The following is a 12,824-nucleotide window of genomic DNA, read 5'->3' as shown; positions in this document are numbered from 1 at the left end:
ATGATGCTGCCTCAGTTTGGAGTCTGTTGGATCAAAACCCAAGGACAAGTACAAGGACTAGATTTTGGATCCCTCAAGAGTGACCCAATATGGCCGACTTCCTGTACAGTTTAGGGCAGGGCCACAATATCATTTTTTACATTTTCTGACATGATCTATTTTTAAGTTTCATCTGTCTATGTCAACATTTTTCAGGCTCACATTGCTGTAACGTAAATCAATTTTTGAGGTGGTACTGGGCTGCCTTTCCAAATGTTTTCTCAGGGTCACTCAAAATTAGAGCTCACAGAACTTTTTTTAAATTTCAGTTACTTGTTTCTACGTTGCAGTTTATTACTTGATTTTTGCAATTTTCCCGAAAATTTTACAGATGCAACAGGGCTCTCACATATTCATGCTCTGGTCCTAATAAAAGGGTATAAATACAAACTGTTAGTGCACAGTGTGTTAGCTTGTACTTTTCTATAACCCATAATCCAATGCAATGCCAGATGTTTTCTATTAACTCATTACATAGACATACCTGCTTTAGACCATGACACAGTGCTTTTATATGGACCTTTCTGGAGATTTGGTCAAAGAAATTCAATTGTCCGGTCATGCTCTCCTCCTGGGTCTGGTGTGGAGGGGCTATCTGATGTCAGTGTTAGTCACTGCAGTATCAAAGGACAATATTGTTTGTTGTTTACATCATCCAGACCACTGCACGGTGACCCCACCCATGTCAATACTAAAACAGGCCTTCCAGTAGTGAGACAGCACTATATGAGAAGACAGTAACTCTAACTCACCAAAAATAAAAAAAAATTAAAAAAAATTGAAACTGATACAGGGTAACAAGAGAATAACTTTAACCACTCTTGTGTGTTGGAATACGGTGCCATCTCTATATTACCTTGTTTTTGACACATTACTATATCAAGTGGTATGAAATTGAACAATAACAATTAAATAAAGTGTATGTAATGCCACAAGTGACCACAAGGCAATGCAGTATCCAGCTATCTTCTCCCATAAGATGCTATTAGTAACATGATAATAGTACTGTTTATAGGTGCTGCTTTTTTCTCTATTCAAAAAATTACAATCTCTTACAATGAACTGTTAATTGCCATGATAAAGTTGTTAATTTTTATAGTCAATGAGGATATGTGTGACCCTACTGTTTAAAGTTAAGATTCAAGAATGGTCACGTGTATGAAGGATGCCTCATGGACAGAAAACATGGCTTCAGACACGCGGCCTCAGACCATACCAGCCTGACCACATCAGGAAGTGAAAGTCAGCAGGACTTATCATCTGAGACATGCAGTACTGTGGTGAGGCCAAATCAGCCCAATAGTTTAAAGTTGCAATATTTAATTTTTGTGATCTGCTTGTTCTCACAGTGATGTCTGTGTAAAATGTTACACAATATGGCATTGAACTTTACCCATCTTGAATTTATTCAGTTCAAACAGGTGTTTTTATCTTTCTCTGCCCTGGAATTGGACCTGTTGGCATCAATTCTCTACATCTCCATGAAGTTAGATTAGAAGAATAACGTGTAAAATGTCGGACAACACAATTTCATGTCCATGGAAACAAGCAGGTGGTGAAGCCCCCACCAGAAAAAATAGTTGATGCACAAAATATTTTTTACAACTCATACTGTATGTCTGTACAAGGAGACAAGAGCAATACTACTTTTGGGCTGAAATAAAAAAGGAAATGTTGCGCTGTTGCTAATTTGTAGCAGTCTTCTTTAATATTTTAAGGCCATGTATACAAGGTCCAATCTTTGAAACCAGGTAAAGTTGGTGGGATTCAGCATAAGATTAATTCTAAGCACTTGTTGTTATTCTAAATGCAGTAGTGTTAGAGTTAATTAACAGTTAAATATTCCTGAACAGAGTTTACATTGAGGTCTATGTATGAAGTCAGAGCTGACTCATTAGATTTCTCCTCTGGCGTTTCCAGGCCAGTCTTTGAGCAGAACCTGTCCCCTCTGCCCCCGAACAAGAGCCCCGCTGTCCGAGCCCCTCTCTTACATAAGGAGGTGTGTTCTGCTCTGGGCCCTGCGCTTTGGGCCGTGGGCGGGGTGAGTGTCTGTGTGTGGCACTAACAAACCGCCTTTAATTACTCTCCAATTAAACCAGGGGCCCACCATAAACTCAGCTCTGAGCCAGAGAATTAGTGCACACATGTGGGCTTTGCAAAAAGGCCCCTCCCCACAACTCTTTCTACTCAAACAAACACACAAAAACACACACATACACACAACACATATTCAGGGGCAAGCACCTGTTATAGACCTGTGCTAACAACAACCAGGTCTAATGCAGAGTGCACAAAGTTTAGTGGTCAAGATGATTACCACTGAAGGAATACATGTCTGAGTTACAACTTCCATATTCTCTAATTTAGGTTTTCAAGTCTCATTTACAAGCACTAGATGGCAAAAGCTGACCCGAGAGCGCTTATATCACATCAGAATTGGCATCTTGGGTGTTAAGACTAATAAAGGAGATGCCAGTGTCATCAACAGCACATATGCATTGCCCCTGAGAATGGACCAACTCATATAACTCACATTCAAAGTACACAAGATCTGCACCAACAATTTTGATGCTGAGTGTAAACCATCTTGGTGGGTCTGAACTTTGTTCTCTTTATGAAAAATGAACATTACAGACTTTGTGGGGCTATGGGTAAATGAGTAGCTACCTTACAATAACAACTATGTTCATGGGGGGAGGTGGGGGAAGTAACAGGTGAAAAGATCCACCTGCTTGCAACCGCTGTGAGAAACAATATTCTCATTAAAGAAATGTTAGAAATGTATTTTCAAAATTGGTTTAAACCCTTTTTGTCAAATTGTGGGCACACACTGTTGGCTACTTATATCCCGACATTCTTCTGAATCACTGAAGTGAGTGGGATAGTTCTGTGACAAGGGATGGATAGTGGGGGATGACAATAACAAGTCTAAACTTATAGTAGGCTATGGATATGAATCACCAGAGCAAAATACAGCTAAAGTCAATATCAGCCTAGACAGTGGGCTAGACTGGAAACTGAAGGTCCTTTAAAGGCTCTAGTCTACAGGCTAAGAAAGGTTTGGTTTGGGCTATTTGATCAGGTTGCTGCATATCTCGAGATGATGTGAATGAAAAACACGCACTGCGCCTTTATCTGGACTGCGCAGTTGCTGGACTGGCCCTGATGTGCTCTGATGTGCCACTGTGACCAGACTGAGGTACCAGACTGAGTGACCAGACCGAATGACCAGACTGAGTGACCAGACTGAGTGACCAGCCTGAGTGACCAGACTGAGTGACCGGGCTGCTGTACTCACCACTGCGGACACACACGCCGCTGCCATGCTTCTCTCTGTCACCTCCAGCCCGGTACACAGGTCTGATCGAACACGGCTCATCCCGGTCCTCCCGCGGATCTCACTGGAGGACAGAGTCGGTGTTGTACCCCGCGGTCCACGGCTGTCCTTGTCCGGTGTGTGTGGGCGGGCGCGTGGGCGGTAGAGGTGGTGGGCAGTCCGGAAGAGGGGCTAGCTTCACCTGGATCCCTTGGCTCATTCCCATAGCGGTACAGCGGGCTCGCCTCGCCCAGTGTCCGGCTGAAGAGTGAGCAGTGCGGCGGTCCCCTCCGCAGAGCAGCATCCTCACGGGCGTGGTGACGTCCTCAGAGGGGCAGGGACTACGGCAGGAGCTCAGCCAATCAGAGCGCAGTGTTAGCCATGCACGTGGGCACAGACCGGGGTTAAATCTTGCTCACTTTGGAGTCTCCATGGGACAAAACAACAGCTGCACTGGTAAACAAGGGCTATTATTGTCAAATATACAAATAATAATCTTAGTGGATATTAGCAAGTCTACATAGAGGAACAAATGATATGGATGCTGCAGCAATGAATCAAATATGTAGCCTAATCTTTCCTAGATGTTTCCTAGAAAAAGATAAGCTTCAGTACATTGTTGCTAGGTTTAGGCTACGATACTGATTTGTATTCTATGATTGTAAAATTGGGTGTAACTGGATGTTTCTAGAAAGGCCTTTTAGTGACCACTGCAGTTCCTGGACAGCTGCGTGAGACCCCGGCTTAAAAATGCTGAGCCATAGTACTCTGCTGCTGAATAATTCAACAGTGTGGAGCTGCTGCACCTTGTTTCTCACACACAAGTGGACCTCTGCTCCAAAAATACCATTTACACAGTAAGGTATGTGTTATGAGAGGGTTTTATTTGTTATCAATAACACTGTTAAACATTAACATTGTTTAGTTGTCTGGTCACAAATGTTGTTTCAAATTAATAACCTTTTATTCTAAAGGACATTCTTCAGAATCCTTCAAACTATTCCAAGAGATACATTATTTTCTGTAAAGAGGAGTTTAATTCCACATGCATTGCCCTGCATGAGAAAACAGCCCTATAAAGGTCCTCTGCTCTCTGCAGAGTAAAGGAGACCCATAGGAATAGAGGGTGATAGCAGTGCACCTTAGTCGTGACCTGAAGGTTAGCTTATGTGTAGGTTGTGTTGTTTTGTGCTGTGTGTCAGTGGGGCAGACAGTGTGTAGGGTGTGGTCCTGGGTATCCTTGGTCCATCTGTTGCCCCACACACTGACCAGGGGATGCACTAAACAGCTAATCCCTGAGTGAGCATGCATTTAGCCCATAACCACTCTGTAAATAGAAGCGTGATAAGAGAGGAGCAACCCAATGCTGTGCATGTGAGGGCATCAACCAATCCCAGCACAGAGCGGGGGAGAGTCATAGACATGTTTGTTTATGCTACAGGGGGAAGCACTGTTAAGTGGGTCAGTAGGATGTGATGGAAGGGGGGGGGGGGGGGGGGGGGGGGGGGGGGGGTGTGTACAATTTGGGCCGTTCTGCAAATGACCAGGACAACTGCTCATCAGGATGCTCTGACTCAGTCTGTCCCACTATGGTGCCAGTAAAGACCTGACCTGCCAAAGGTATCCTATGACTTAATGCAAGAGTAAAGGAGATGGGGTTTACAAATCACAGAATCAAATGACCTGATTATTAAACAATAATCATTTATTGTTTTCTTCTTGTTTATTTCTGTCGATTTTGAAATAAGCATTAGTGCGGATGTTAACACAGCTCAAATCTGAGTGTGGGTCATATCATATTCACATGTTTTTCAGCTATATTTAAGTTCTGTTTGGGGAGGTGGTTTTGAAGTTTCTATAATCTATTGTATGCCACACAAGTTCATATACAAACCATTAAGCCAGTGACTGCCTCAAACCATTTACACAACCACAAAAGCAGAAGCACTCTCCCCACTGCAGCTCTTTAAGATGATCACAGGCCCCAGGGTAAGCACATTCTGTCGGTGGTCTCACTTTGATTTCAAGGGCTAAATTACTGTTTATGTTTTTGTTTATGTTAGACTGTACAATAAGCATGACTCTATCAAACTGATGTTTAAATAGCTAGACGAGTGTACAGTGACAGGCGCATTCTCTTGAAAGTTTATAGACCTATATCTAACAAATAAATAAATGGCCTCTCCAAACATGCGTTAAGACTGCTGCAGTATATCCAGACCCTGCTCGGGTCCTGACTGAACCAGGAAGTATGAGCATATTAGTCCTGTGCTCAGGTCTCTGCACTGGCTCCTGTGGCTCAGAGAGTAGACTTTAAAGCAGCTCTGTTTGTGTACAAGTCTCTCCATGGACCAGCACCAATCAGATTTTTTGTTGTTCTAATATAGAACAACAAAAAATCTGCACCACCTCAATTAACCTTAATACAACTAATGGGGTCAGTATAGTTAAGGTCAGGGTAGTAATGGATTAGTTTCTAATCCTAATCATTTGATTTTAATAGGTTCTTTTTCCAGACCAAGGTTTAGTTTGTTTTCATACTTGTCAGTTTCGGCTGCTCTCTAGGTCTTCCTCAGAGTCGTCACGTGATGTTGCCTGATGTGTCCAGTCAGCTGATTTAAACAGGTTTTGACGCTGTCTTCCTACCAGTGGAGTCAGGACAATAGGAGGATAGCCCCATCTACAGTCCGACTTCTTCAGGACAGTATCCCAGGTGTGTGAGAGTAAAAAGGCCCCCTTGTCCCAGTTTAAAGACCATTTTGAGGAAGAGCGCTTGTGAGCAGTCGAAATGGTCAGGTATAAAAACAAACCAAACCTTAGTCTGAAAAAATAATCTATTAAAATAGGTTGACAGAAGATTAGATGAACCTCAATGGACTATTAAACCTGAATCATTCTTAATAAATTGTTCATCATGAAGTTATGCTTTACTAATGTTAAGTGTCTATATTATAAAGTCTAAATAAAAAATAGAAAACATAAAAAATCGAAAACAGACAAGGAGCAAAAAACGCAAATGTTCAAGTTGTTTCTTCTTTTGAAAAGACCAACACTCAGTTTAATGTGCTGCAAATGCCCATTTAGCAGGTATTAGTCTGCCCTCTGCTGGAGTAATCTGATAATAACATGAAACACATTAATAAGACTCACAGGAGACGTCTACAGAAATCTCTTACAGTTTTTGACTATTCCTCGTGATCTGGCTGAAAGTTTAGATTTATTTTAAATTGAACTGTTTTGATTTAAGTATTCATTCAACGCCCACTGCTGTTTTCGTGAATTACATTTACTTTGAGTAGACCTATGTATTCATGTTTTAATTATAGCCAATAATTTTAGTACTACACTTACATGAGTGCTACTTGTCCTGTTCAAGTTCAAAATAAATAATATAGTATCATATTAAACTTTACCGCGGCTTTAGATGTATACACACTAAATGCCCACAAGAGGGCAGCAAAGCAAGGTCAGCAGGCAGGTGACCTGAACAAAATTACAATTAAAGAATGTTAAAAATGTTTTGAAACGGAATAGTGCTATATACATTTTAATATATTTAACAAAAAAAACAGGATAAACAATATCTCAGCTGTAAATACAAAATCAGTATTATTTTTTTTACAATAATACAGACACAACATAGACAGCAGACATGAGGAGGTGGGGTATTCAGTTATTCATTATAAATGGGATTGACAAACATCATGAATATATATATATATATATATATATATATATATATATATATATATATATATATATATATATATATATATATATATATATATATATATATGCACATCAAGATTTGTTTTTTGTTGTTATTTTTAATTTGTATTTATTTATTTAAATTTTACAGCATCGTTTTGTATATTTCATTTAATATTTCCTTCTTTTACACATTTAAATTTTATAATTTGTCAGTCTTAATTGGCACCTTGCAAACAGGGTGTAAATTGAGAATGGCTCTATTAATTATATGTTTTCTTATAAGAATGGTAGACAATAATACAGTATTTTTCACATACACACAGCCCTATAGATGTGACACATTCTAATCACATCACACTGTACTGTAAACATGACTGAAATGCAATTGTATAATATATTAACTTGCCCAGCACACTCTAGTTGCTGCAACCTCTGACACTTTTACAGCCACGTATTTATTTATTTATTTTTATACCACACATATCACCACGCAAACCACAAAATATTCACCAAAAACAAAAAGAAAAGACAAACAGACAAACAAACAACTTAAGCATTAATTGTTTTGTTTTTTTCACATTTAAAATCAGGACATTGTCTTAGAGGGAAAATCCTCAGATGTTAAATGTCATATTTACACAAGATCACCATAGAAGATGTGAAAGTTATATTCACTTTCAGTTAATGATGAACTGTTTGATTCTAGTCAGTGCTCTACAGTGTAACCAACACTAAATATTGCTTTATTTTTTCAATTTTTCTTTAACTTTATCCAGTTTCAGGTATAATTCGATTCATCATAGCAAATTATTTATAAATGTTTATTTTACCTTGACATGTTTCGACGAACAGTTTCCATCTCAAGCACCAAATGTACAAAAAGAAGGTAATATAAACTTCATAAAAGGACGCCTGCAAACCCATTCATCCATTCATTTAACATGCAACCCAAAATATCCAAAGGTTCGCCACTTTTATCAGTGCAGTTCTTCAGTTCTTATTTGGTCCAAATCTTTAGCAGGAAGCTTCACATCCACATAGCTTCCAGTGGGACAGTGATTTCATGCAAAGAGGAAATTGTCTGTTTTCTCCACAACAATGAGGCATGCAGTGAGTGTGGCTGCATTTGCATAGTATTTGTGTTTGTGTGGAGTGACAGCGTGTTGACTGCTGAGCCTGCTGACACAGTGCAACAGGCTCCCGTGGGATCAGAGTTATGCTCAAATACTTCCTTTGGCTTTGAAAAGGAAGATATGAGAGATATGCATTTGCAGCAGCCTTTAGATTTGGAATTAACCACTGTATAAAAGCAGACGAGGAACCATGATACAGTATTACACAATATTTATGACATGAAGCGGTAGTTTTCAAGTTAATAGCTACCTTTTACCTTTTGTTTAGTAAAGTGTTTTCTGTTTGAGAGAACTCCTAAATATGCAGGGTTTGTGTGTTAAACGTGTGTGAATGAAACAAAACATAACTCCAGATTTGTTTTTTGACAAAGGAAACAACGTTTTAACATAGATTTTAAAAACAGTGTAATATGGGCCCTTTAAATGCACTATGTAATTTATGGTGAGGGTCCAGCATCTTCTTGTCTCCACAGATTTCATCGCTTTGCGTACTCTGTAATGTCCCACAGTATGGCATTAAACACATCTTGCAATTCTTCAGTTTGAGCAAGGTTTTTTTTATATATATATATATATATATACTACTACAGAAATACCCTGAAAAACATGCATTCTTTCTATAACCAGGCAAGCCTCTACACAGATGTGACTTGTGACCTGGCCTCGTGGCGTTACTTGCTTCTCGATAAGTTTAAGGTCATTCAGGCAAAGCAATCTTTCTTTGGTCACATGTCTTCATTGCTGCATGTTCTCTTTTATTAACTTTATTAACCTCTTATGCAGTACATCCAGGACCAACCCCAGCTACTCATTCACTATACTCATGTTCATATGTGTGTATGTCTAAATCTAATGTGTCCAAAACATCTCACATGAAATTTCCATATAAATCAGATATCTACACTGGGTTACAAAAAAAACATTTTTGAAAGTTGTCTGTGTTTTTTCAACTGAATTAGGACCATTTTGCACCGCTGAATCCAAAAATGATATCCATTTTTCTCAATCAGGTCAAGTTTTTATGCTAATTTGATTTAGAAAAATCCGATCTTCTGACTAAATTGATTACAATTTTGTGACATTATCAGTTGATTTTCTTTAATATTTCTCATCCAAAAATGTTTTAGGAGATAAAAAATAGTTTTCTAACAGAATGTATTGATTAAATGTTACGTTATGTTAATTGATAAAGGTAAGTACATGTAAATTTGAAAGTTACATTATCATTGTGCAAAATTCAGGACATGAACTTCCGTTTCTTTGAACCCCTTGAATGCTCAGCAGCAGGGATGTCTCTCTTCAGAGTCCAACAGTAATCAGCCATCATGACTGCATCCCAGCGTCCCTGATACCTGGTCTCCATCTCTTTTATGTCCTGATGGAATCTCTCCCCCTGCTCATCACTCAGTGATCCCAGATTCTCAGGAAACCGATCCATATGTGAGAATAAGTAATGCATTTTGATACTCATGTTGCATCCAAGGTTTTTGAGAGCAGTCAGCATATTGGTGACAAGTTCTGCATAGTTCCTGGCCTTGTTGTTGCCAAGAAAGTTCTTCACGACCAGAACAAAAGCCTTCCATGCTTGCAGTTCCACTTCGTTCATTGAGTTTTCAAACTCAGAATCTCTGATGAGCTGACGGATTTGAGGACCATCAAAGATGCCAGCTTTCAACTTCTCTATGGTTAATCCTGGAAAAGCATGGCACAAGTAAGTGAAGCAGCCACCATCCTTGTCTAGAGCTTTGGTGAACTGTTTAATCAAGCCGAGCTTGATGTGCAGTGGTGGAAAGAGTATCTTGTCTCTGTCTACCAGAGGATGGTTGATGATGTTCCTTGCTCTGCAAGGCACCAGTTCCTCCCGCACAGGCCAGTCCTGCCTTGTATAATGCTGAGCAGTGTCTCTACTATCCCACATGCAAAGAAAGCATGGGTACTTGGTGAAGCCAGACTGTTGTCCCAACAAAAAATTCACCATCTTCAGGTCAACAAAAATAAGACACTCATGCTGATCATAACATATTTTCTCCAACACATACTTCACCACTTCATACTTCTCCTTCATTGTAGTCGAGTGAGCAAGGGGTACAGAGGCAAACTGGTTGCCATTGTGAAGCAGAACACATTTCAGCGATTGCTTGCTGCTGTCAATGAACAGTCTCCAATCTTTGGGTTCATACTGTGGCACTCCAAGCTTATGCAGAAGCTGAGCAATATCTGTACAGTACACCAAGTCCTTCTCTTCAAAGAAAAAACGGAGGAACTCTTGATGTCTATTGCGGTAAAAGGTTATGCGAACACTGTCAGAGAGGAGGTTCTTTTCCTTCAATCTGGATGCCAATAGCTCAGCAGAGGACTTTGATAAGCTGAGATCGCTAGATCATTTAGCTCCTTTTGGGAAAAAGGATGTGGAGCATCATCCATAAAAAACACTTCTTCTTTTTCTTCATCTTCTGGAACACTGGAGGAACCTTTGTCACTGATGTCAGGAACTTCTGCAAAGACAGGTACTGGAATTTCATCACAGTGAGCTACAGGACGACGTGCTGATTCAAGATCAGGATACTTGAGGCTGCTTCGGTTCTTTCTGTTGATCCCAGTCACATCAATAGAGCAGAAGTAGCAGTCAGTGACATGGTTTGTCGGCTCCCTCCAAACCATGGGAATTCCAAACTTCAGACAACTCCTCTTGCCTTTAGTCCACTGACGCAGATACTCGGTGCATGACTTGCATACCATGTGTGGCGCCCAAGCTTTATCTTGGTCACCAAATTTAATACCAAAATAAGCATGGTAAGCACGCTTTATGAAACTTGTGACTTGATTCCTATTAGGAACAATGGTGTATTCACCGCAGATGTAGCAGAATATGTCAGGCTTATTTTTGCAAGATCTTCTAGTCGAAGCCATTTTATTCACTTGTAATATAATGTCCTATAAACTACAACAGAAAGTGTCCTTTAAGTAGGTAATTCAGAATATGGTAAATCAGGGAATAAAGAACTGAGGAATGTCTTATTTAATATCAACGAAAATCTCTTCCACACAGGGGATTCAATAAGGAAAACAGGCTGGGGAAAATAAACGCAGGAACAGGTCACTCAAACAGAGACAAATGCAAGATCAGAATTGCAGAAATGCAAACAACAGAGTATTTCAGATGAGCTTCAACGTTGCTCTTGACTGGTCAACCATCTTGCAAAAACTAACTGAACAGAAGCGGTATATATAGGCTACCCTGGGCTGATTAACAAAACGAGAGGCAGCTGCAGGGAAACCAGGGAGGGAACAAAAGAAGGGCTGGAACAGGCTGAAAAACTGAGCCGGACTGAGGAAAAAACATGCAAGCAGGTAGAACTATATACTCATACATGTAAACAAAATCGTCAAAAAACAAATATGTAGCTTAGTTCAGAAAGCTGACCTGATTGAGCAAAACCAATGTGATTTTTGGATTCACCACATCAAAATGATCCTAAATCAGCTAAAAAATCTTAGACAATAAATTTAGTGTTGACCAGTGCTATAGAACAGTGTTCACATAACATTTGTAATAAAAAAAACCCCAACACATATATATTGATATAGCTATCATTATTAATCTTGGAGGAAGTTGCATGTATCCATATACAAGGTACATGAATTTTCTTCTCATTTATTATATAGTTTTGCGTTTTTGTTTTACTTCTTTCTTGTATTTGCACTGAAGCAATTCCCCAGTATCATTTTTCCCTACACCCTTTTCACACAATGAACTGTGTTGGTTCAGGCTCTGATAAGACCTGCACACTCACACACTGTAATAAAAATGCCCTTGTGCCGTGAGCCTCGAGGTCAGCCACTTTTCCTCATTCACCAATAGTTCCGAACAGACTGCGGACATTAGAGCCAGTGTGGGTACAATATGCTTATGTTTGACACAGTAGCTCAGTGTGGTTTACGCCTATCTATAAACAAACAGAACTGCTGCTGCTGACATGGGCTTATTGGATTTGTGTCACTGGGCAAAACACTTTGCATGAGTGTAAATGAATGGCTAGAGTGGTGCTGCCTCTTGACACAGAAAGGCATTGGCGCCACATTATGACAGCCGTTGTGGTTAAAGTGTTATGCAAGAAAGCGGGCCAACATGCTTAAGCTTTCTATGCTAATTATGTTGATTTATCTAGTCAGTAATGCAAAGGTTTGAGTTTTAGGGCACAACTGTAACCTATTATTATTGTTATTATTATTGTATTTTATGTATTTATTTATGTATGTATGTATTTATTTATTGATTTATTTTTATTAGGTACTGTAGACTACCCAATATAGGCTCTATCTGTTACCCATTGGTTTGAGAATGATGAAAAATTAGGACTGTTGATAGCAATGAACAATTTAAAGCCAAAAACAAAACAAAAAAATTGCCTATTGTATCTTTTGAGTGGAGAAAAATCCTCAAAATGCTGCCTAAGTAAGCTGAAATCTATAATCATAACATCATCATCACAATTGCTTTAATGTCTTTTCCTGTAGTTCAAATAATCAGGTGTTAACCCTAGAATAGAGCTTTTGTTTTATTAATTCATCCCATCAGGTCTCTTTCTGTAGGCCCACACTCTTTCCCTGCCCTTTACTTACAG

General features: G+C 39.4%; 1 protein-coding gene across 1 annotated transcript in view; it reads right to left on the bottom strand.

Moving 5' to 3' along the window:
- Positions 1–3,617, bottom strand: part of tnfrsf21 (tumor necrosis factor receptor superfamily, member 21) — a 30,429-nt gene extending 26,812 nt beyond the window's left edge. Inside the window, exon 1 of the mRNA XM_055232237.1 lies at positions 3,338–3,617. Within this exon, the coding sequence (XP_055088212.1) occupies positions 3,338–3,418 (81 nt within the window). The 5' untranslated portion in view covers positions 3,419–3,617. The remainder of the gene's footprint in view (positions 1–3,337) is intronic.
- Between the last annotated feature and the right edge of the window lie 9,207 nt (positions 3,618–12,824).

Source organism: Periophthalmus magnuspinnatus, chromosome 24 (genome assembly GCF_009829125.3).
Source record: "Periophthalmus magnuspinnatus isolate fPerMag1 chromosome 24, fPerMag1.2.pri, whole genome shotgun sequence".
NCBI lineage: Eukaryota > Metazoa > Chordata > Actinopteri > Gobiiformes > Gobiidae > Periophthalmus > Periophthalmus magnuspinnatus.
The sequence above is the reverse complement of the archived record's forward strand: the minus strand, read 5'-3'. Positions and strand labels throughout refer to the sequence as shown.